The sequence below is a fragment of the Vulpes vulpes genome, chromosome 1 (genome assembly GCF_048418805.1).
Source record: "Vulpes vulpes isolate BD-2025 chromosome 1, VulVul3, whole genome shotgun sequence".
NCBI lineage: Eukaryota > Metazoa > Chordata > Mammalia > Carnivora > Canidae > Vulpes > Vulpes vulpes.
The window spans coordinates 84,523,050-84,549,134 of record NC_132780.1 but is presented as its reverse complement, the minus strand read 5'-3'; the positions used below and the strand labels follow the sequence as shown (position 1 = coordinate 84,549,134).

The window sequence follows — 26,085 nt, the reverse complement described above, 5'->3', positions numbered from 1 at the left end:
CCAAAGAAGATATACAGATGGCCAACAGACACATAAAAAAGATGCTCGACATCACTAAACAGAAATGCAAATCAAACAACGAGGTATCACCTCACACTGGTCAGAATGGCTAGTATCAAAAAGATAAGAACTAACAAGCATTGGTGAAGATATGGAGAAGAGGAAATTCTCTAGTGCACTGTGGGTGGGAATGTAAACTGCTGCAACCACTGTAGAAAATAGTTTGAAAGTTCCCACCAAAATTAAAAAAGAGAAATACTGGGGAGCCTGGGTGGCTTAGCAGTTTAGCGCCACCTTCAGCCCCGTGCGGGATCCTGGAGACCTGGGATCGAGTCCTGTGTCGGGCTCCCTGCATGGAGCCTGCTTCTCCCTCTGCCTCTCTCTGTGTCTCATGAATAAATAAATAAAATCTTTAAAACAAACAAACCCAGAAATACTATATACTATATGATCCAGTAATTCCACTATTTACCCAAAGAAAATGAAAACACTAATTTGAAAATACAGTCACCCCTAGGTTTATTGCAGTATTATTTACAATAGCCAAGTTATGGAAGCAACCTGTGTTCACTGACAGATGGACAGATAAAAAAGATATGGTGTATAAAAATATTAGTTGAATATTAGTTATAAAAAAGAGTAAGATCTTTCCATTTGTGACAATATGAGCCTCGAGGTATTAGGCCTGATGAAGTAAGTCAGAGAAAGAAAGATAAACCCATATTTCATTTATATGTGGAACCCTAAAAAACCAAATGAATAAACATAAAGTATAAATAGTGAGAACAAACTGGTGGTTAGCAGAGCAGAGGGAATTGAGGGGGTGGGTGAAATAGGTGAACGGAATTAAGAAGTACAGAGTTCTAGTCCTTTTTTTTTAAGGTTTTTTTTATAATTTATTTATTCATGAGAGACACAGAGAGAGAGAGAGAGAGAAAAAAAAAAAAAAAAACAGAGAGAGAGGCACAGACACAGGCAGAGGAAGAAGCATGCTCCATTGAATGCAGGGAGCCTGACATGGGACTCGATACCGGGTCTCCAGGACCACACCCTGGGTTGAAGGAAGCGCTGAACCACTGAGCCTCCCAGGCTGCCTCAGAGTTCTAGTTCTAAGATATATAAGTCACCAGGATGAAAAATACAGTATAGGTAATATAATCAATAATACTGTAATAACATTGCATGGTGACAGATAACTACACTTATGTTGAGTATAGCTTAACATATAGAATTGTCAATTCACTGTTACATACTTAAAATTAATAGAACCCTGTATGTCAATTATACTTCAATAAAAAAAGAAATACTAACATTAGTAAATTACAACGTACTATGTACCAGCACTTTTTATCAAATCATTTAATCTTCAAAGTATGTGAGGGTGTACTATTTTTAGAACTTAGCACAATTCTTAGTATATTGTAGGTGCTCAATAACTGTTGAATGAGTAAATTCTTATTTTACAGATACGGTGAGGCATCAGAGGATGATTCTGGAGCTAAGAGGTAGAGATCAGACAAGTAGCTACTGTTAAACACAATGGTGCCTTTGGACTGCATTTCTGTCTGAGAGTATAAATGCATATATGAAGTCTTTTTTGTTTACATGATGAATTTTTTCAAAAGCTTTCACATCTTTTCACTCAAAGTGCCTGATGTCAGACAAGAATATAGAATCCACTCTTTCATTTCATTTTCATTTCTCGTTTTCAAGTTCTGACTTCATATTATCTCATTAAGTTAATTTTTGGGATAAAGAACAAAGTGACAAAGATTATGAAACTTATCACAAGGAAGCAAAAACTAACATTTTCTTATCCCTTTTAAGAGCCCAAACTGCCTTACCAAGACTCGAAGAGATGATGACCTCACATGCCTGTTGATTTCATCCACCCACTGATGACAGATGGAACTGGGTGAGATGATCAGAGTTGCTCTTGTTGATACTGGTTCCATTGCAACAAGACAGTGGGGACAGTAAAAAGGTTTAATCTTCAGATTCTTCTCTTCATAATTCACACATTTTGCATGTTGCCACAGGTGGCATTTCAGGCACTGAACACGAGGTTTACGGTCTACCTGGTCAAGTTCACCACATATGCATTCAAAGCGATAATCAGAGGAATTACAGGGACTCAAGATAGTAGATTGCGGCACATCACCATCAGCAGGGCTTAGAGATTTAGCTTGGTCCTCAGCTGCATGTTCTTGCTTGCCTTCAAAGATACATGCACTTTCAGATGTGGCAACATCAGTAATTCCAGAGTCATTGGTAGCTGGACAGTGATCTTGTGAACTGAGATTGATGTTAGGCTGACCTTTTCCCTTTTTTGTGGATGTAACAGGCTTTTTCCTGAATTTACTACGATTTCTCCGAGCCTTATAATAATAATAGTAAGGATCATCATCATCATCAGATGTGTTTGATGGCAAGTATTCAGAATCTGTGTCTTTGCTCCCTGATTTTCTGGATTCTTTCTGAATTTTCCTTGGACTCCCTACTGCCTAAGGAAAATAAATTGATTTCAACATGATTACATTTCTGAAATTATATTCCCAACCTTACTTATAAGTTTTCCATAAAAGCCCAACAGTCATTCTTTGCTACCATTTTCCCAGAGGAGAATCATTCCTGATCAGTGGCTTTCAATCTGCCCTCTGTAGTCTCTAGGTCTAAAAAAGGGAGGCTCCATTATGGTAAAGTAAAATTTGAAGACAATAAAAATTAGAAAGGTAGTATATTGAAATTAACCTCTTATAATTTATAGTTTGTCTAAACCGATAAAAGACTGCAGTTTTTATAATACATAAATAGACAAACTAGGATCATTATAAACATACCAAGCACTAAGACATAGCATTTAAATAAAGTGAAAATTAATCTACTAGTTACTACAATTAGCAAATAAATTCCTTTTTTCTCCTTTCTACCGGTGTCCCTTCCTGAAATTTTTTACTGAATGCCAATTCTGTGCCGGTGCTAGATGCTGGGGATACAAATACGAGAAATACTTAACTCGTGGTCTCCAAAGGGGTCAATTGGAAATGGGAGAATAATAACAAGTGAAACGATGGTATAGGAATGTGTAAGAGGGTATGTAACAGAGGGGCTGTGACAGAGAGGTAGGCACTAGCAACAGCGCCCTAGAAGTGATATAAGAACTGAGATTGGGGAATCCCTGGATGGCTCAGCGGTTTAGGGCCGCCTTCAGCCCAGGGTGTGATCCTGGAGTTCCGGGATCGAATCCCATGTCAGGCTCCCTGCATGGAGCCTGCTTATCCCTCTGCCTGTGTCTCTGCCTCTCTCTCTCAATCTCTCATGAATAAATAAATAAAATCTTAAAAAAAAAAAAAAGAACTGAGATTGAACAGAGGAGTTGGAACACTTAAAATTAAGTGAATGGTTTTAATTGAAGATTTTCCTTTTGAGATGCCTGGGTGGCTCAGCGGTTGAGCATCTGCCTTTGGCTCAGGGTGTAATCCCAGTTCGAGAATTGAGTCATGCATTGGGCTCCTTGCAGGGAGCCTGCCTCTCCCTCTGCCTGTGTCACTGCCTCTCTCTCTGTGTCTCTCATGAATAACTAAATAAATAAAATCTTAAAAATAAAAAAAAGAAAGAAAAGAAAAAGATTTTTCTTTCCTGGTGACAAATGGATTACTAGAGCACAGAAAATCTTTGTAGCATTCTAATCTAGAGAGGGAAAATGCTGGAGTCTCCCTACTCCAGAAAGTGAACTTTTTAATCTGCCATTTCTTTCACAGTAGACAAGCTGGTTGTCCTAATCTTTGATTTATTGTATTAGTCTTTATCTGATTTATTTATTTAAAGTTAGTTTACTGAGCAGCCCGGGTGGCTCAGTGGTTTAGCACCTGCCTTCAGCCCAGGGCCTGATCCTGGAGACCCGGGATTGAGTCCCACATCAGGCTCCCTGCATGGAGCCTACTTCTCCCTCTGCCTGTGCCTCTGCCTCTCTCTGTCTGTCTTCTCTCTCATGAATAAATAAAATATTAAAAAAAAATAAAGTTAGTTTATTCATTCATTTATTTGGTAATCTCTATAACCAATGCTCACGCTATTCTGATTGATTCAGTCAAGCCCCCTTTACCTGATTTAATAGCTATGTAACCAATTTTTTAAATGCAATTTGAAATTAAGAGCCCCAAAAAGCAATTTTATAACAAAATGTAAAAATTTCCTAAGATGATATGAGAAAAATAAGAATCTATATAAAAAACTGAAAATGTATATAAAGAGCTAAGCAAATGTAAGGTAGCTAATATTTTTAAACTACAGATGTTTTTAACTGCTGACAATAGCATGATGAGGATAGAGCTGCTTATTTTTTCTCTTTAAAAAATATATTCTTTAGAGTTATTTTAAACTCTATAATATGCTTAACCCACTAATATAATTCATCCAGTAAATATTTATTGGGTATGTGCTATGTGCCAAGCACTCTTCTCTGGGCTTAGTAAACAAAATAATATTTCTACTCTGGTGAAACTTATATTCAGGAAGTAGAAAAGATAAGTCACAGCCATATGTGATTATTTTAGTTTGTTTTTTACCTTTAGTGTCTAAGAGCCTCAGTATCAAATGGGATCTATTCAATGCCTTCTATAAGGTATCACAAACAGCAACTTAACAAATGTTCTGTTACCTGCTTTTTTGTTTTATCATATATATCCTCTTCCTTGTAATTCTTCCCCAATGTAAAAGTTCCAGAAAAACCATGGCCTTTGATCTGTTTCACAAGACCTTCAAAAATTAAACATTTCAGCATCCGTTTCAGAAGACTCCTGTTCCGCTGAACATCATATCTATATATAGAACTGACATATTTATAGATGGAAAGGATGGAAACTCCTTTTTTTCCATTCATTTCTTTCACAGCTGTCAGGATCATCACACGTGTAGCTATATGCAAAAGGATATGCTAGCTCAGTCAAAATAATTAAAATCAAAAAACAGAACACAGTTAAATGCATTGAGAACTAAGTTGAGAAAATATAAAGCAAAGATTTATTGGAGATATATTGCTTGTGTATCATCATTTTGAAGAATATGTAATAAGTTTATCTCAACACATTAATAAATTATTATAGAAATAACTTAAGGAAGAATTATTCTTTAATTTGTTAACCTTAGAAAGCAACTATCATTTAAAATTGTATTTTAAAAAACCTCTCACAATTATCTATATATATGCTACCTAAGGGAAATATTCATTTGCTAGAAGAATTTGAAGTAACTATGACTGAGAATAAATAAAACCTGGATTAAACTGTAAGATTAAGAAATTCAAATATAAAAGACTAAATAAGAACTATCTAGACTAAAAAAAAAATCAAATGAAAGAATAAATCTTTACTTTTGTTAAGACTTGTAATTGACTCCATTTATACAAAGTATAAATGACTATGAAAACAATTCATAACAATTATAATACAGCTCTATACAAGGAATGAAAGAACTATCACAAAGATGACTGTAAAAAAGGTATTTTCTTTAAAGATTTCATACTTACGGGGGCACTGAACTTTTTCTTTTGGTTCAAATTCCATATTCTGGGTTTCTGTGTTTTTTACTTTTCCTCCAGAATAATGTGATGGAATGAAATAATTCACCACTTTTCCCTGATATAAACAACATTCAGTAGTCACACAGTGCTTTGTTTTCAGTAATTGGGATTGCTTATTAAAATTAACCCTCCTTCTACTAAGGAGATGCAAGAGAGTTGTAAAAAATGATGAAAGAGCTAGAATGCTATTCATACATACAAACCTTTTTTTTTTTTTTTTTTTTTTTTTTTAATATCTCAGGGCTTACTGCTGGCCATCACTTTTAAAAACTGTTATCTTAAATTACCCAAATGTTAAGTGTAGAACTTCTAAAATTACCTTTTAAAGGCTTGTTTAAGTATGGAATTAATACAGAAGTTACCGACAAAACTATATATTCTAACATTTTTCTTTTTTACAATTAAATAGGTATTTTCTATTCCATACTCAAATCTATAAAGTTAACTTTAACTTTGCAAATCTGACCCTATCAGAAGATCACATTATCATTAAAGTTGTGAGCACCATGGGCCCTACAAGTAATCAATTATGTCCTTAACTAGTGTGTTGCTTTTAGATCTGGTTATTTGAAATTATGAGCTACATTTGTCTCAGGGCACCCTCATAAACTCTAAAATTTATATTTTTAAATACAATTATATATTTTGGAATGAGGACTTAAGAGTTTGATTCATTTAGCAATCTATTAATCAATCATTAGATTCTATGATTTACATATCTGAGATCTGTACAATTAAAAAAAAATCACTCAAAAATATTTAGTGGTAATATGGAAGCTTGTAGTACTGGCAAAATATTCAATGAACTCACAGTACTTTCCTAAGAGAGCATATCTCCTTCCTAGTTGGCCAATACCACTTACAAAAACCCTGCCAGGTCACAAACATCCTATTATCTGTGCCCACTTGAAGTTAACTAATAACTTGTAAAAATCATTAGCCTCAAAGTAAACTGAAAGTGCTGGCTTAAGTGCCAAGCAAATGTTCGCCATATGATGCTCTTTGAGAACATATGTCCCCTGCTTTCTCAGCACTACAGTACTCCTCCTACCTCAGGAAGAGTGAGAGCATCTTGTTTGACATCTTGTCGAGTATGTGTCAGAATCAGAGCCAAAACCTCCACTGTCTTTCCGAGACCCATCTCATCTGCTAAGATTCCACCAAGCAACTGTGGCCCAGCATTTGGGTAATCACGGATGATGCTAAAGGAAAAAACAAGAAAAACATATCACAGGAATCTAAGTAAAAACTACACTATTCCTAAAGAAAACTGGAAGAAATCCATAAAAGTCTAAGTTTTCTTTAAAATATATCTTAGGGTGAAGCAATCTGAAACCCTACGTCATAAATAAAGAACTGCGGTAATCAAAAAACTACCCGAGCTGACAACTAAGTCTGTAGAAACAGGAGTGGTACTGGTAAATGCCCATCATTTTTTTCTCTCCTATAAATAACAGGAAACATGTCTGCTTTCTTTCGTGTCTGTGAATAAAAAAAGAGGCCAATAACTACTGATTCACCCATTATGTTATTATATTTAATGATTCCTAAGGCTTTTATAATAGAAATTAATAATGAAAATATAAAAATTGGTCTGTAAGATGACATTTTCACTTAACATTATCATCTCTTTGAATGTCAATAACTAAGCATCTTAAGTCTATTATATATAGCATTCATTTACTGAAAAATGAAAATTACTATTAATTTCTATTTGTTCTACTTCTAAAAAAGGTAAAGATATGAAGTCTAACAGGACTTTAACTTAGTATCCCTTTTAAAGTTATTGTCAAAACTAAAGACATATACTACCAATCTCAAATAGGTTTTCATAATATTTATTTTTAATACCAAGCACAAGAAATTTGTCTTACCAGCCTGTATATGGATTGTAGTAGAGTTTCAAATCCTCAGGTGTAACAATCTCACGCCATAAGAAGTGCAAGGCATTTTCTAAAGAAAAATATAACCATGAGAAAAGTTTCTGTTTGTCTTGCCTTCTGCTAATCACATTAAAATAAAAATAAATTAGCAGTCAGGACACCCTGGAAAGTCACATACACCTGGAAAAGGTTAGGATCTCATTCTTTTCTTCAGATATCTTTCTTACAATTATTCTTCCTTTGCTTTAGATACCACTATTTTTCTAGATAAAGTGTTAAGACAGAAAAACAAAGTGTAGTAAATCACAGAGGATTAACAGGAAAAGAAAACTAGTATATGTGACCAATTCCTACCCAATAAAGGAAAGTAGCTTATCCTTTATAAATCTTTCAAGAAGTTGCCTGAGTTTTTAAATAACTCAACAGACATATGCTAGTGGGTTAATACATTAACCTAAATCAGACCTAACGTTTTACATGGGCTGAGAGGAACAGCTTACTTAACTGAGGAAAAAGTATCTTAAGACACTGAAGTAGAGAATGTATTTCAATCAAAATCTTTCACTATCCTTTCCCTTAATATTTTAAGTCATTTAAACCAACTGCCAAATTAGGAAGTATGTCTCTACCTACCAGTGAAACAGCAAGTAATTTTTTGTTGCCTTCTTTAGGGATTAATAGATGAAGTACGAATAAAGATATATAGGTTTTATAAAATGAAAAAACTAAAAGATAAAAAGCTTCAATTTATGGGAGCCAGAGGGAACATAACTATTAAATGACACATGAGACTGAATCAAGAAAATGCATTCTGTGGAGAAAAAGAATGGATTACTGATTCATGCAGCATAGTTGAATCTCAAAAACATTATGTTGAAAGAGGTCAATTTCTCTCCTGCCTCACGTGTCCATATTTTGTCAAACTATTTACTATTTCAAAAACAGGCAAAACTAACTTATGATGGCAGTAGTTGCCTCCTGAAGGGGCTGAAGTAGAACTGACTGGGTCATGAGGGAAGTTTCTGGAGTGACAGAAATATTTCATGTCAACATTGAAAAACAGACATAAAAGAAATAGGTAAAGTCAATTTTAATAATTTTTTTAGCCTAATATAACCACTATATTATCACTTCAACATGTAATCAATATAAAAATTATTAGTGAGATGTTTGGCATCCTTTTTTGTACTATTTGAAATCTGATATATATTTTAAACTTAAAACACATAATTTAGACAGCCATTTCAAGTCTTCCTTTTTTTTTTTTTTAATTTTTTTAATTTTTATTTATTTATGATAGTCACAGAGAGAGAGAGAGAGAGAGGCAGAGACATAGGCAGAGGGAGAAGCAGGCTCCATGCACCGGGAGCCTGATGTGGGATTCGATCCTGGGTCTCCAGGATCGCGCCCTGGGCCAAAGGCAAGCGCCAAACCACTGCGCCACCCAGGGATCCCAGCCATTTCAAGTCTTAAGAGGCAGGGGTGGCTAGTGGCTTTTGAGGAAATTTCGTTCTATGTCTTAATTGGGTCACTGGAGATACTGATGCACAGATTTGTGCAAATTTATCAAACTGTGCCCTTAAGGTCTGTGCATTTTACTGTAAGTTATATCTTAATTACTTAAAGAAAAGTTATTTCATTTTGAAGAACAAATTGTCTGTGGCACACTTCAGACCTAACAATTTCTTCAATGAATAAATTTGAAGTAAAAATACAGAATGTGAAGACATAAAAATCTATGGATTACAGAAATTTAAGAGACAACAACTAATTCCAATGTATGAATGTTACATGGTTTCAGATCTGAATAAATTATAAGAGAGAAAGAGAATAGAGAAACAGAGAGAAAGGGGAGAAGAAAGGAAGGTATAGAAGGGAGAGATTTAGTGATATTAAGAAATTACTGGGTTTAAAAAGCCATTGTAAGATATATATTTTATATCTGTTTTAAAGGAATCCTTTGTTTTAATAAAATAAACTGAAATATTAGCAGATTAAGTGATATATGAAATGGTTACTTCAGAATAATTTAGAGTATGGAATGAGGGGGAGTGAGAAGAAATTTTGACTATAAATGGATATTTTTTTCCAAAATTAAAAATTAAAAAAAAAAAAGAATTTTGTGGAATAAAAAAGTACAAACTAGATCCTATGGGAGAAATAAGAGCTATCCATCATTAAAATAAATCTGTACAGAAAGAAAGAGATACAGTTGATACTTCACTTTCTAGAATCATACAAAAAAAAAATCTCACCTGGTGCCTGTCTCTTTAAAGATAATGAATAAAGAAGTGGTATAAATGACTCCCATAAATTCACTTTAAGGAAAACACTTAACAGATAAGATTTTATTATTTATTTTGTGGAGAAAAGAAAATAAATGCAAACCCAGAAGAATTAGTTACACATCACTCTCCCACTTTGGTAAATTTGCTTTCTGTTGCTAATATCCATCATTAAATTATGAAGCCTCTTGCAGATAATTAGCAAGATTCCCATCTGATCAGGTTCCAAAAGCAATTCTTAGTTGGAAAGAGATGTAAAAAATGTATTGGTTTTTAAAAATTCTAATCAAGGTAGGAAAAATTAGTTCAAACACTTAAAGATGAGGGAACCCACAAATTAATTTCTCTAGATTTTAATTTTAAAGAATTTCTTAAGCTCTCATTTTGTTCATAGTAAAACCCATTCTACTGTTTCAATATGATTTGCTTAACAATATCCCCCATCCCAATTATCTCTCATATAATCTCTATGATCAATTTGCCTTTCTTTAAGCATCTTATACTTACCATTAGTAGGAGCACTTCTGAAATGCTCTTGTTGTAGCATCCAATTGACAGCCTCTCTCTGGTACGGTCTCAACACAGGAATCAAGGCAGGATGCTGCACATCCACTTGGATGGACTGTGTTTCTTGCTGATGTGTTTGCTTCACAAACTGATAGAGTTCATCAATCTCCTGTCCCTCTGGCTCACTCTCTGACTCTTCCTCATCCTCTTCCAACACGTCTGTATATCCAACAATAAATATACTCGAAACAACCCGATCTACCTCTTGAAACTATAAGCAATTTTTATTCTACTATGTAGTTTTCCATCTCTGGGACTGGAAGGCCCTACCTAAATTCTTCACTGATCAAAAATCCACCCTTCAAGATAGTTCAACCTTTTCCATGGCTTTTCCTTTCTTTTTTCCCTTGGTTAGAACTAATGTTCTCCTCTGTTTCCTGTAACATTCTTCTACTTTTGATATAGCAATAGATTGCAATCAATCTGGCAGTACAGTCATTTATGTGTATTTTTCCCTTGTGCACTGAACTGTAATGCAAAGGCTGTCTTTTGTTTTTATAGCTCGTCAGAGCAGCTAGCACATGCTTTGCCCATTGTAGATATTTAATAAACATTTGAATGTGAATATCTTTTGCAGTTTATAAAAGGATAATTTATTTCACTTTTACATCTTAACATAAAAAATCCATATGCAGACATAATTTTTCTATGTCTAGTAAGACAAAGGTTCCCATTTTATTTCTTATGCTAAAAAAGGACAGGCATTTGGTAGCAGCAGAAGCCAACTAGGAGATAATTGCTTAAGCCACTAATACAAATTTGTAAAAATATCAGATACATTTGTTGGGCATGACTGCCATTTGGAAGAAGACTGGTGACTACTATAACATGAACAAAAATTCAAAATCTTGAATAACTGTACAAACCCACTTTAGCTTATGATTTACTTCTGAACTGTTCCAAAAAGGCCTATTTACACTTTTACAGAATGTACTTCACATGCCATAGAGTGAAGACTGTAACACAAAATACATAATTTGCTTTTTTCAATAAAAAATATGCCATACAAGATTTTCAAAATTTTATAATTAATGTCTAGTTTTATGTTAGGTTATTTCACACTTTTACTATACTTGTGTATTCTAGTACTGATAACTAAATTGAAGTTTTTCTTTGAAAAAAAGAAAGTTCAATTTGTATTATTTTGAAAAGGCAGAATAATTCTTACCATAACCTTAAAAATTCTAGATGTACTTAAAAGCATCCCTTCCAATTCTGAAACCAGAGATTTTCCTTCTTTTAAGTCAATATACAAAATGATTTATTTTTATTAGTTTTTTTTTAATTAAGTAGGCTCCACACCCAACATGAGGCTTGAACTCATGACCCTGAGATCAAGAGTTGCACACTCTACCAAATGAGTCAGCCAAGCACCCCTACTTTTATTAGTATTATGAAGCTTTGCAAAAGAATGTAGTAAAGAAACAACTCAATGGTCAAGCTTAGAAACTGATTTCCCAAATATTCCAGTATGAAATGTTCTGTAATTTGAACCTGAAATAATGCTGACCCACCATGAGCAGGCCTTGTAGAGTTTGAGCTGTTTTTCCAGGAGTGTTGATGGGCTGCACCAAGCCATCCACACTCTCTCCTTGGGAACCAAAGGTAGACAACTCTGAAGCTGCAGTCCTGACCAAAGATGCAACATCTTGCCAAGAAACAGTAGCAAAGTTAACTGGTCTTTATGGGAAGCAGGCTCTTGAGATTATTTGTCAGACTGCAAAGGAGAGGTGGAATAAGGCCAGCCAAGAATCTCTGGCCATGACAAAATAAAAGCACAAGAATGATGCAAAAATTCTAATCAGCTTGGATCCTTTAGACTCTGACTATTGACTGCAAATATTTCGTGGGTACTTCTCTAAGCTCAGTATTTAGCAAGGAAAGACACAAATTAGTGGGGCATTTCAGATACATATAATTTTATCAGATAGTGATTTTATAGAGATTGTTTAATTTTATTATGGTTTATCATTTTTCTGCTTGTTATGTATATGATTTGGGGAAACCTCCCAATTCTTAAAGTATCAGCAATTTATAATTTACCTGGAATAACAAAATTGTATAACTTTTCCATCACTCTTTTCATAAGTTGATTGAATTTCTTCATTCTTGAATTTGCATCACTCAAAAAGTCTAGTTTCGCTAGACCACCTTCCAAAAGATAAATTCCAACCTACAAAGAATTAATCAACATAAAAATAGTTTTAATAGTCCTATACATTCTATATGAGGACATAAAAATTTTTTTAACCATTACTGTTTTTAAACATATTTACAGTATTTGCTCCACAAATATTAGATACATACCTATTAAATCTCCCTCACAAATTTCAAAACTTCAATAACAAATTCATTCTACAAATGTAGTGCCTACTATGTGAGATGCACCATTCAAGTTGCTAGAAAAAAATACTTCCTAAACTGGAACTGAACTTGGGACAATGTGATGAGAATACCAATCCCACCTACCAAGTCAATGATTTTCAAACTTGATGAGTATCAAAATAATCAGTGAAGTTGGTTAAAAATGCAGATTCCCTCAGAAGATTCTGACGCATATGCCAGGGTTCTTAAGCAGTTAGGCTTGGGAATACCTGTTACTAGATCAAACACTAAAATGTATAGGAAAACAGATCTTGATTGATGTAATATATCCTGATTCTTGTAAAACAATTCGGTATGAAGTTCTGTAGTCAAAATATTTAAAGTTGAATACTGGCATCGGTGTTTAAAAGTTAAAAAAACAGGCAAGGTAATTGATTTATTTAAACCCAAATGCTGTTATTTGCTATAGGAGAGAAACCTCTATGAAATAGCCTAGATAATACAAACTTAAAACTTCCTAATGGTAAATACTCAATAAATACATTTTCTTTCATTTCCATTATCCTGGATCTGATTCCATAATCACACAGAGGCTCATATTCTTTTCCTAAAGAACAAGAAGCCAACCCAGCATTATTTAGGAATGAGTAACAAAGAGTACGTTTAATTATTATTTGTACTCTGCCTTGTATGCATCTAGAGTTAGCTTATTGTAACAGCAATAAACGTTTAAATATTTATAAAAATTGGGATAAGAAAACAGAATAGATCAAGGATTGGTCCATGGGGAAGGTGGACAGAATAGATACACAAGCCACGAATTCTTATATACATGCTTATCACTGAGCCACAATTTCCTCACACACAATCAGCAAGGAAAGGGAGTAAGTGGTTGCATAGTTTCATTCTCCAGGGAGGAATTAATTACAATCTAATGCTCCTAAGTTTTCTTTCCTATTATCAATTCTGAAAGCATACCAATGCAATTGCTTTTTTTTTTTTTTTTTTACAATTGCTTTTTTTTTTTTTTAAAGATTTTATTTATTTATTCATGAGAGACACAGAGAGAGAGAGAGAGAGAGAGAGAGGCAGAGACACAGGCAGAGGGAGAAGCAGACTCCATGCAGGGAGCCCGACATGGGACTCGATTCCATGTCTCCAGGACCAGGCCCTGGGCTAAAAGTGGCGCTAAACTGCTGAGCCACCGGGCTACCCGTTTTTTTTTTTTCTTTTAATATTTTATTTATTTATTCATGACAGACACACAGACACAGGCAGAGAGAGAAGCAGGCTCCACGCAGGGTGCCTGACGTGGGACTCAATCCCGGGTCTCTAGGATCATACCCCAGGCTGAAGGCGGCACCAAACCGCTGGGCCATCGGGGCTGCCCTACAATTGCTTTTTAATGTAAGAAACACAAGACACAGATTTCAATTGAACAAAACTGAATTTAACATTTTAGAATTTCTTTTCCTTTCAAGCTTTGGCCTGTAGGCATATTAGCCTACTTTATAGTTTATAAAGGACATCTATTTACAGCAATGCACTTGATTCTCAACATGACTATATGAAGCAAAAAGAATGTTTATTATTTATATTTTATACAGAAAGATACTGAAATTTGAGCATTTAAATGAGTCACATAAAGATACTTAGCTAGGAAATAGAAGAGCCTGAAATGAGTTATAAATTTACTCATTCATTTGCTGGAAATCTGTTCAGTATCAGGACTTTTACTAGGCTGTGAAGATAAATGATGTTGTAGTCTGCTGAAGGAGAAAAATCTAAAATGAAAGTACACTACAAGTGGTCATGGTAAAAACAAATGTGTATAGAGTATTATGGGGAAAGGGCATGTAAGACAATCCATGAAATTTACAAAAAGATCTCCCTAGAGAAGTGAACTCTGAGCTTAATATTAGAGAATGCCCAGGAGTTATTAGGGAAAAGGAAGGGAAAAAACCAGGCAGAGAACCATTAAACAAAAGCAAAGATGCAGAAATATGGCCAGAAAACATGTAGGAAAAAAATCAATTTGGAATTTCTGGGACAAAATAAAAAGCAGAGTGATAAAAGAAGAGGCTGGAAAAGTAGAAAAGGGCCTATCAAAGAAGAGAGTTATGTGCCAGATGACACTTGGTTCTGTAGGCAGTAAAGAATAGAATTTCATTTCATTCACATTATACTAATCCAGAGACAAAGTAGATGGAGTTGAAAAGGCAAGCAGGGCAACGGTTAAAGGACTGCTACAGGAAAAAGGAGAGATGACAAGACACCGAGAGCAGAGCTGGAAGAGTATCTTGAAAAAGGACAGCCTGGAAATGATCAGCTAGAGTATACATTTTTTACAGTTACTGAAAGCTCAAAATAAAGTACACTTTGAAACTTAATGAGAGGTTTATTTCTGGCTTTTAGACCTTCCTTCTAAGTTAACTTCAAAATGGGACTGCCCAACACAGAAGAACCTTTAAGAGACACCATAAAAATTGAGTACCTTGATCATGTGATTTCCTTCTGGTTTTTGGTAAAGTTTTATTCTTCTCTTCTTTTGTAGCCACCCCAAATCTTCTAATATTTCACCACTGAAAGATGATTCCACTCGAATACCCTTGTCACAAGTACTAATTGGCTCATTGAGTCCTTTTTCTTGCTTCTCTACATCTTCACATTCTGAATTAACATAGATCAGGAAATGATCGCTTGACTCTGAACTCATCAGTGTAAAACTCTTTTCAGAAAAATGTTCAATTAAACTCTGTTCAGGAAGAAGCTGAAGAGTTAATTCTCCCAGAAATGCCTTCCAAGAATTATCGAAGTGATAGGGAGAAATCACGATATTCAGCTTTATAGACAAAGGAGAAAAAGTGCCACAAGTCTCTTCTTTATCGTTTGATTTTGAGATGCTCACTGCCTCCGAACACCTCTTTTTATCTTTGTGAGCCACTTCTTCCTTTAGACTATCACCTAAGATGATGCAGTGAGCAGAAGAGAAATCTGAACCAGAGCAGGGGTTCTCATCATCAGTTAGGGTGAGAGGTTCATTTCTTCTGTCTTCATGCATATTCCAATGAAGCTGCTGTTGTTTTTCCTCATCAACTCTCACTGGAGGAGCACGTTTCCTCCGGCTACTCATTTTCAAGTTTTCTTGGTTAGCAAATGTGAACTCTAGGAGACAAATGCAACAAGTAAGCATTCCAAGAGAGAATTTTGGTATTAAAGTGCTCCCAGATGAATAATTCACCATAAACTAACAGCTCACACACATAATATGAAATCTTAAAAAGATACAAAAAGCAATGGTTAATTTTTTTAAAATAAGTCAAATACAAGTAAGGTCACATTGATAATCTCATGCATCATAGAAATTCAATGGTCTTACCAGTTCTTTAATGGATAAACGTAATAGTGTGTTATATAGAACAAAATACATTCTAAAAATGCATGTAATGAGCAGCATGACACTAAGGTAAATCTCTCAAATATCCTGGAAATGCTATTTGAAGAGTTTTAGTAACATTTGAACTCATCACAACAGAAATTTGATTTTGTTTTATAATCCCAACAGGTTAACAAAACTTCCCTTGACCCACACATAGCTGAAGAATTCCCGAATATATATATTCTCTCTCAAAAGAAGAAAATAAAAATACAGAACATATTTCTTTTTTATGAATTGGCATAAATAAGAATAGCTGGGCAAGGAATAAGCTGGTGATGGCAACCAGGGGAAATGGAGCAAAGACAAAAGAAGAAAGAGATGAAAAAATGTAGGAAAAAGAAGAGAAAGCTTTGTCATCTCTGAAAAGGAAATTGGTCTGACACCAATTAGGTAGGGTCAAACTATACTTTTCTCAAAATAATAGCCAATTTCTATATGAAACACACAACTCAGAGGTTAAATCATGAAGTTGTAATGATGATTGATGCCTAATTCCACCTATTCTAATGATACAGCTGGAAAAAAAAAAAAAGGATGTATAAACAGTTAAAATTTAGCTTCAGGGTAGTTTAAGAAATATTCTCAATTTGGAAAGTTTATGGACTGAAAGATGCAAGATGTCAAAATGTCAATTCCTAGATGTTGACCTACAAAGCAATCCTATTCAAAATCCCAATAGGCCCCCCCCGCCCCAGAAATTGACAAGTGATTTTAAAATTTATATTAAAATGCCCAAGATCTAGAAGGGTCAAAATAATTTCCAAAAAGAAGAATAAAGTTGAAAGACTTACACTTATTCTAGGACTTATACTGATGGTAATTAAAACAGTGTGGTAATGGTATATGACATACTGATCAATGTAACAAACTAAAGCATCCTGAAATAGACCCATACATGTATGGTCAACTGATTTTTTTAAAATGATTTATTTACTGTTTATTTATTTATTTTAGAGAGTAAGAGTGAGCATGGGGGTGGGGCTGGAGAATGGGAGAGGGAGAGAATCTCAAATAGACTCCCCACTGAACGGAGAGCCTCATTTGGGGCTTGATGTCAGGACTCATGAGATCACGATCTAAGCCAAAGCCAAGAGTCAGATGTTTTAACTGACTGATCTACCCTGGCACCTGGTCAATTAATTTTTGAAAGAAATTCAAAGGCAATCTATGGGCAAAAATATTCTTTTCAATAAACAGATAGCCATATGCAAAAAAATGAACTTTGACCTTTACCTCTCACCACATAGAAAAATTAACTTGCAATAGATCACCAACTGAAATATAAAAGCTAAAACTATAAAACTTCTAGAACAAAACAGGGGAGAAATTAAAGTGACATTAAATTAGGTAAAAAAATTTAAATAGGGCACAAAAACAGAATGCAAAAAATTGATAAAGTTTCAACAAAATTACATATTTTAGCACTTCAAAAGATACTGTTATAGAAAGGAAATGGGAAGTCAGATGGGATGGGATGGGATGCAGTATTAGTAAAGCAAGTATCTGATGAAGGATTTGTATGTGGAATAGAAAAAAGCTCACATATCAATAGTAAGACAACCTTATGACGAAATGGAAAAAATTCTGAACATACGCTTCACCAAAGATGATCTACGAGTGCCAAATAAGCACATGAGAATATCTTCGTCATCATCAGTCATTAAGGCAATGCAAATTCAACCTACAATCCATGACAGGGAACTATGTATGTATGTGTGTACTAGAATGGTTAAAATTTAAAAGACTGAAGAGGTAGAGCAACTAAAACTGAACTCTCAAACATGAGGAAAAGTCCATCAATTTTCTTACAAAATGAAATACAAACTTTCTGTGCAGCCTAGTAATCCTACTCCTAGATATTTACCAAAGAGAAATAAAAACATAGATTTACAAAAAAGATTTAAACTTGAGTGTTAATAGCAATTTTAACAAAAGCCAAAAATGGAAACAGTCCATTACCTGGTAAATGGATAAACAGGGGGATATTTCTTGATGACCTACTGATACAACATATAATGAGATGGATGAATTAAAAAAAAAAAAAAGATGGATGAATTTTTAAAGCATTGCGCTAAGTGAAGGAAGCCAGATGTGTAAGACCTTATATGATTCTATTTATGTAAAATTCTAGAAAAGGCAAAAACCTACTGATTGAAAGTCAGTGAGTGGTTACTAAAGCAGAGGAAGTGGGAAGAGGTGGACTGATGGCATGGAGCAGGAGAGAAAGTTTTGGGATGACAGAAATGTTCAACTGGTATTTACGTAATTGTACATACTTGTCAAAACTCATCAAATGGTACACTTAACATTGCTGGATTTTACTATATGTAAATTATACCTTAATAAAGCTGATTTTAAAAGTGCAAACGAAAAGGAGATGCAGAAAAGACTTAAAATTAGAAGAGAGGGCAGCCGGGGTGGCTCAGCGGTTTAGCGCTGCCTTCAGCCCAGGGTGTGATCCTGGAGACGCAGGATTGAGTCCCACGTTGGGCTCCTTCCATGGAGCCTGCTTCTCCCTCTGCCTGTATCTCTGCCTCTCTCTCTCTCTGCGTGTCTCTCATGAATAAATAAATAAAATCTTAAAAAAAAAAAATTAGAGGAGAATGGAGTGCCTGGGTGGCTCAGTCAGTTGGTTAACCACTTGCCTTCAGGTCAGGTCTTGATCCCAGGGTCCTGGGATCAAGCCCTGAGTCAAGCGCCTTGCTCCATGGGGAGTCCGTTTCTCCCTCTGCCTCTGCCACCCTCGCCCCTAGCTTGTGTTCTCTTTCTCTCTCTCTCTCTCTAATAAATAAACAAAATCCTAAAAAAATAAAATTATAAGAGAATTATTAAGAACAGCTTTATTCTGGGACGCCTGGGTGGCTCAGTGGTTGAGCATCTGCCTTTGGCTCAGGGCATGATCCTGGGGTCCTGGGATGGAGTCCCACATTAGGCTCCCCTTGGGGAGCCTGTTTCTCTCTGCCTATGTCTTAGCCTCTCTCTGTGTGTCTCTCATTTATAAGTAAATAAATAAAAATCTTATTTAAAAAAAGAACATTTTTATTCTAATTAACTTGAAAATTCTAGAAAAAATGAGTAATTTACTGACAAAATATAAATGGATAATTAATTCTCTTAGTAGTCACACTGCATGTGGCTTTTTAACTTTAAATAAGCTTAAATAGCATCATAAACTCAGCTCCTCAATCTCACTAGTCACACTTTTAAGCACTTAACAGTCATATGTGAACAGTGGCTACTATACTAGACGGTGCAAATATAAGACATTCTCAAAACTGCAAAAAGGCTAGCAAGTAGTACAGGTCTAAGTCAATCATGAGAATTCCATTTCCTTAGCCAGTGCCTGCTTTATGAATCTGCAAGTAATAAACTGTAAACAATCTCTTACTATGGTTAACTATAAGTACCTTATCTTGTCTATGATCTTGGAAGAATAATACCCAATAACCTATGTTTATCTTCGTCCAGTTCTTATCAGAACATAGGTTAGAATACTGGAAATTGGTCATTCTGCTAGAACTCTGAAAAGTTCAGCTATATCAACTTATTAGTTGATTATGGCCACAAATAATGCCAGATAACATTGTACAGCACTCCAAAGCTCAATATCTTAAGAAAGCAATCATTTAATCTCACAGATCTGCAGGTTAGCTGGTTAGCTGAGGGTTGGCTGATGTAGGTGAGGTTTCTGGAGGAGCAGTTCAACCCTGCTTATAATGTAGTTCTCATTTTCCTCCTAGGACCAGTAAAGCAACTCCCAAATATACTTATCACCATAGCTGAAGGGTAACAGTGTAAATCCAATCACACAAGTACTTTTTAAAGTGTGGTCACAGCAAAAGTACAAGGTTCCACAAAATAAATAAATCAAGTCACAGTAACGGACCAAACTGAAGAGGGGGGGTAATGTACCAGACTTCTCTACCGGGTAGAACTGCTAATGGCAGAGTGTGGATATGAGGCAGCAGTGGTGGTGATGGTGGGTTACATAATTTATTACCAACAATAATGCTAATATTTAAAACATGGCAATTATGGAATTGTTAACTCTAAAGGCCCCAAAAGGAACTAGCTATAGAGTCTCACAGCTGCAAAGCAATGGCTTACAGGAGAAAAGATTCTAATTCTAGCTTTGGCATTTACTGTGTGCACAGATAGTTATCTAACTATCTAACCTCTCTGTGCGAGTTTTCTCATTTCTAAGATGGGGATGATAGGATTATCCTTAGAAATAATATAAGTGCCATAATATAGTTAACAGAAATTTAGCATACAATGAGCAGTAACTGCTAATCACCACCATCTTTGAAACTATAAATTATATATTCTAATAACCAAGCTGTAATGTGGTAGGATGAAGGACCATGCATCTGTGTGTCTCAAAGTTGACTGCACATTAGAATCATCTGGGGGAACTTTAAAAAATCTTGATGCCCAAGTTCTACGCTAGCCAATTAAACCAGAACTGAACATACATTCATGATTTAAAAAAAAAAAAATCTTATTTAGATTCTTTTTTTGTTTTTAAAGATTTTATTTATTTATTCATGAGAGATAGAGAGAGAGAGAAAGAGGTAGAGACACAGGCTCCACACAGGGAGCCTGATGTGGGACTCAATCCCAGGCCTCCAGGACCAGGCCCTGGGCCAAAGGCAGGTGCTAAACCTCTGAGCCACCCAGGGATCCCAGATTGACTCTTTTCTTAAGGGATTTCTATCCAGGGATAACTTCTTGAACCAAGAAGATGTTATTTGATCAAAACTACTTATAATCATAATGTTAATTGGCAGCTAATAAGTCAAGTACCAGTAAAATTCTATAGATTTCTAATCATATTCCAAATCCTTCTTCTGGTTTTCTATACACTACCTGAGTCCCATTTTTGATTATTCTACTTCTTATTCCTCCTCCTTAAATATCAGAGTTTGGGTAAAACACGTTTATTTGAGGTTTTAAAATAGGAACCACATCTTAATTGTCCTACATTTAAATGTAAAAAGCCTTTTGCTTGAAACGCCCTCTCATACTTTTTCTACCTGTTGCTGTTCCAATCTTCCCCAGAAAACCTTCCACCACCGGGCATGCTGAGTTAAGGGCCATTCCTCCCTGATCCCAACTGCTGTACTGTTCCAACTGTATGACTTTGAAGGCTATGACAGCTGGGCAGGAATGGTATCCTATTCACCATTGTACCCCCAATGCCAGCATGGAATTGATATTCAAAACAAGGTGAAACAAATATCTCTAATTCCCCAAATACCAAATAACCTCCCTCTTAAGTACTATGTTCGTTTTTAGACAAGAGTCTCTTAACCACATTCTAGAAGATTACAAGTAATGTGAAACTATTCTTTACTATTTCTGGCTCTGAATGAGACAGAGAAAACTGACTGACCCATACCTTCAAGAGAAAACAAAAGACAGATTTTTAGAAAAATAAACATAAAATGCTAAGTTACTAAAACAATATGACAAATGATTACTAAACTCTGATTTAGATTTTTTTTTCCCTCCAAATTATTATCTCTTCATTAAAAGACACATACAAATCCTGACTTAAAACAATTCCATGGTAGGCCTGGATTTAGAATTTAAGAACAATAAGAAGTATACATCTGCCACACTGCTGCCCAAGGTGAGCCTTATGCAAGCAAAGCCCAATCATCACGGATTAGTGAGAAGCTTTTAATGATCTAGCAATATCACAATCTTTCTGTAGTAATGACTTCAGCAAGATGAGAGTGTTTGCATCTATTGAACCCCAAAATGTGTCAGTCACATAAACTTGAAAAATGCCCTCAAAAAGAAGGCATTTTTCACCAGTACATTCTCTTCCTCTGAATCTTTGTAGCCTGAACTTTTAATAAAAGATTTAATAATTCTGCAAGTGGAGTTCTTAGGCTTGGGCCAAAAGAGGACATATACACAGTAGCATCTTTCAAAAGTAAACTATTTTATTGTCAACTGCTAGCTTATTGGCTAATTCGACTTGGGAAGATCTAGCAAGCACAGGTTACCCAGTACATACACACGTCTCTCGTTAATGCTCAGTAATGCTCAGCATCATTTCTGATTATAAACCAAAGGGTCTTTCTGGTGACAGTACAGATGTGATGCATCATTTCTATCAATGGACGTTTCAACATCTTGCTACCATCCAATAACAACAATTTTAAGTAGCTGTAATGGCTTTAAAAAGATATTTTGTCCAGTTAAAGAGTTAAAGTAATTTAAATACACGTAGGAAACCATCAAACATCTAGTATTTCTACCTCCTGGGTCATGTAAAGTCACTTAGAAAGTCACTTAGAAAAAAAAAACAAACAGCACGAGCTTAATGGCCATTAACTAATAGTGCTATGCCTCAAAGTGACAATCATCAAATAACATATCTTTGCTCATCAAATAATGTATCTTTGTTCATCAACCTTAGCAACGACCACGGACCACGGAGTCAAAATGCACAACGTACAAGGATGGTTCTGAGAGCGAATGTAATTCATCGGACTCCAAAGGTAACTGAGAACTTTCAGACTAACTTGGAAGCCTCGCCTCCCCTTTACCACAGTACAGCCCCGAGCACCACGACGCTAGGCAGCGGCCCGGATCCAGTCTCCAGGGGCGTGTGCCCGACCAACGGTGATACCCACTCGGTTTTCTTCCGAAACTCAAGAGCGGCTCCCGGAGTCTGAGCTGGGCTGTCAGCGCCGCATCACTCGCAGCAGGCCGGGCAAACAAGCCACCCGCGAGGCCGGGGAGCGCGACGGCGGTCCCTCGGACGCTCGGTCTGAACGCCGCAGGCCCCGGCCCCGGCCCCGGCCCCAGCCCCCGGGGAGAAGCACAGCCTCCTTTCCCACGGCCCTACCTTCCCCCGGGGGAGCCGAAGCGGTCCGGCGGCCCCCAAGCCTGGGATGGGAAAGGGTCCGAGAGACTCGCGCAGAGGCTCCCTTTCAGCCCTGTAGCTTCCCGGGCTCCAGAACAACAGTCTTCCCTCCCGGGGACCTCCGTCTCCGAGTGGAGGCGTCTACCGTCCCCGACCTCTGACCCCTGACCCTCCATCCCCCAAGCGCCTACCTAGGCTGGTTCTCTAAGCCTCTTGAACCGCTCTGCACCAAGGTCCGGGGCTCTTCTAAAGCCCCCGCAGGTCACGGGCATGCATTCGCCACCCGCCGAACACCAGCTTCAGTCGGGCACGCGCGCTTTATGCTGGTTTGTGTCGGGGTTCCCGGGGGGCGGGGGCCCAGAAACCACAGCGCCCAGCTGCCGGGTGCGCGCTGGAGCGTGGGGTCAAGGCGAACGCGCACGTCGGAGCGCCCCGCCCCTTTTCTCCGGTGATGGCTTCACAAGTCGCTTCTGCGCAAGTCCACACGGTGAAAGCCTCGCGGAGGATACAGTTGGAATCTCGCGATAGCGCGGCCCCACATTAGGAGTTCAGGATTGGTTGGAACCTCTAAGGGGGAGGCGGGGCCCTACGCAGAGTATTAGGTGTGGGCGGGGCTGCCCTGGAAGCCTGGGATGGGAGTTAGTTGGTGGCTTTAGGAAACTGGCCGGCGAGTGCTCTGCAAACGCACCTCTTTTTTTTTTTTTTTTTTTTTTTTTTTTTATGATAGGCACACAGTGAGAGAGAGAGAGAGGCAGAGACACAGGCAGAGGGAGAAGCAGGCCCCATGCACCGGGAGCCCGACGTGGGATTCGATCCCGGGTCTCCAGGATCGCGCCCTGGGTCAAAGGCAGGCGCCAAACCGCTGCGCCACCCACGGATCCCAAACGCACCTCTTTTATTCCTTCGAGAAAGCAGAGTCTGAGCACGGATGAAGCTTAGCTCTTTAAGGAAAGTTATTTTAAAAGACTTTTCAGGGAAATATGGGTATACAATTTAAGAGAAGGAAAGAAAAACTGCGTGTATTGTGTGAGTCTGGGCCTTCTAATATCTTTTTTTTTTTTTTTTTTTTTTTTCCGCCTCGCTGGGAGGAAGCCTCTTTCTCACCGATGTAGACTTAAGTTTAGTTAACTTTGGAATAACTCTGAGAGGCTTCAGGGTCAAGAACTCGTAAAATGATCCTCAGGAAGCGTCAGGCACTCAATGATTAATGAGTACCTAGTAAGGTATCAGCATTATGCTAAAAAGGGGCATCTTAGGTACAAAAGTTCTTGCCTAAGAGAACATCCGATGTAGCTGCAGAGACAGGTCAGAGGGGTCCATAGCCTACCCAATACAGAGCTTTATCACAGACCTCTAAACTTGAAAGAAGCCATTTACATCAACTAAATCCTGTAAAGTTTGCTGGAAATCAGTTAACCTTACCCCCAGGCCTCATGAGGCAAGTTGAAAAATTAATACTACCTCTCTGATTTTGCCTCGTTTTATTTTTTCCTTTTTTCCCCTATGATCTTGTTTTGTTTCACATGTGAGTGAGATCATATGGTAATTGCCTTCCTCTAATTGACTTACTTTGCTTAGGAGACAAACCTTGAGGCTCTTAAGCAATGAGGGTTGCTGGAGAGGAGGGGAATGGAGGACTGGAGTAACTGGGTAATGGGCATTAAAGAGGGAACCTGATGTACAGAGCACTGGGTGTTGTATGAGACTGATGAATCACTGACTTCTACAAATGAAACCAATAATACATTATTACTTAATTAATTGAATTTAAATAAAAATAAAAAGATAAAAGAATAATAGCAAAGAAAAAAAGGAAAAGTAATATTAATGCTGGAGCAATGGGCGAGCAGAGTCCTTCTTCACTGAAGAACTGATCATGTTAGTAAATACAAGAGGATGGATCCTTTTTTTAGGAAGTATAGTTTGAAAAGTATTTAAATGTATATTGAACTGTAAAGTGTTATGTTTGATAGTTTCATGTCACTTCTTACCATTGGAGCGGGAATTAATTGAGCTCATAGTTTGCTTTGAGCCTGTCTGGTGCCAGGCAAAATTAATTAATTAATTAATTATTTTTCCAGAGAGAATACATTTTAATCTGCTCTAGAGTAGTGAATGACATAGCATCATTAGAGATATTCAAGGCTCCCTTGCTAACCCTGGGAGCAAGGGACTAACAGGAAACTAACGATGTCCTGCCCTGGGTCAGAGGCGAGATCAAGATATACATACATACATAGAACAAAATAGAATAATATGCAACTGAATACAAAATAAAACATGCATTTTGGACCTGTGGTATGCACATTTGTGTAGTATAAGGGGATGTAATGGAGAAGTGAGCTACCTAATCTGCCCAGCCCACTGCAAAATGAAAAATTACTAAGAATTCCAAGATGGCAACAGGCGGCAAACCTTTGTGGCAGAGCACCACACCTGGGAGGGCCCTTCTGAGGTCAGGGCCCTGTACGCCTGCACAGTCACACACCTGAACCCCATCCTGGCAGGGAGGATAAGATTAGAATTCATCTCCACAGACCACCTGTTTCCTGAGTGATCTCACTAGGCTAAAGCTATAGATTCAGTTCCTTTTGGGAAAGGTAACTTTATTGTAGCCACACTCTAATTCAAGTTTCTTTTGGAAATGAATAAATTGTTCTTAAGGAGGAGGACTGGTTGAGAGAGAATAGGTGAATTAATACAAACTTAACTCCCTTTCTGGTAGAAACGGGATAGCTGATGATTTATGGATAGAACTTTCTATTTTGCAAAGCACTTTCGGGTTCATTTTTCTATTTGATTCTTAAAATGATAATATGAGGTATTTAAAATTCTCATTTTACAGAAGAGGATTCTGAGAGAAAAATTTGATGATTTGCCACTGTTTAGCTCTGAGAGAAAAGAGGATATAGAACTCCTCTTGACTACTCAATCTAGGCTGTTGCTTCTTACTACTAAGTCATGTATTTGTCTATCAAATAAAAATCAGCAATTGACCCCCAAACTTCCTAGGTTGGCATAGGAAAAATGAAGGCAAGAAGCTTATAATTATTTGGTGACACAGGGCTGTATATATTAACAATAAGGATCAGTCAAGTCCAGGACTGTTTTTTCCCCCTTAA

The 26,085-nt window shown here is 36.7% G+C and overlaps 1 protein-coding gene across 2 annotated transcripts in view; it reads right to left on the bottom strand.

Moving 5' to 3' along the window:
- SHPRH (SNF2 histone linker PHD RING helicase) overlaps positions 1-23,424 on the bottom strand; it is a 90,632-nt gene extending 67,208 nt beyond the window's left edge. The window contains exons 1-9 of one of the 2 annotated variants that reach the window (XM_025997968.2): positions 23,155-23,424; positions 15,136-15,806; positions 12,360-12,489; positions 10,257-10,475; positions 7,456-7,534; positions 6,633-6,783; positions 5,528-5,636; positions 4,661-4,917; positions 1,845-2,504 (exon numbers count right to left, since the gene is read on the bottom strand). In XM_025997968.2, coding sequence (XP_025853753.1) covers positions 1,845-2,504; positions 4,661-4,917; positions 5,528-5,636; positions 6,633-6,783; positions 7,456-7,534; positions 10,257-10,475; positions 12,360-12,489; positions 15,136-15,774 — 2,244 coding nt within the window. In that variant the 5' untranslated portion in view covers positions 15,775-15,806; positions 23,155-23,424. The other variant, XM_025997969.2, reaches the window with a different exon arrangement.
- Positions 23,425-26,085: the final 2,661 nt, after the last annotated feature.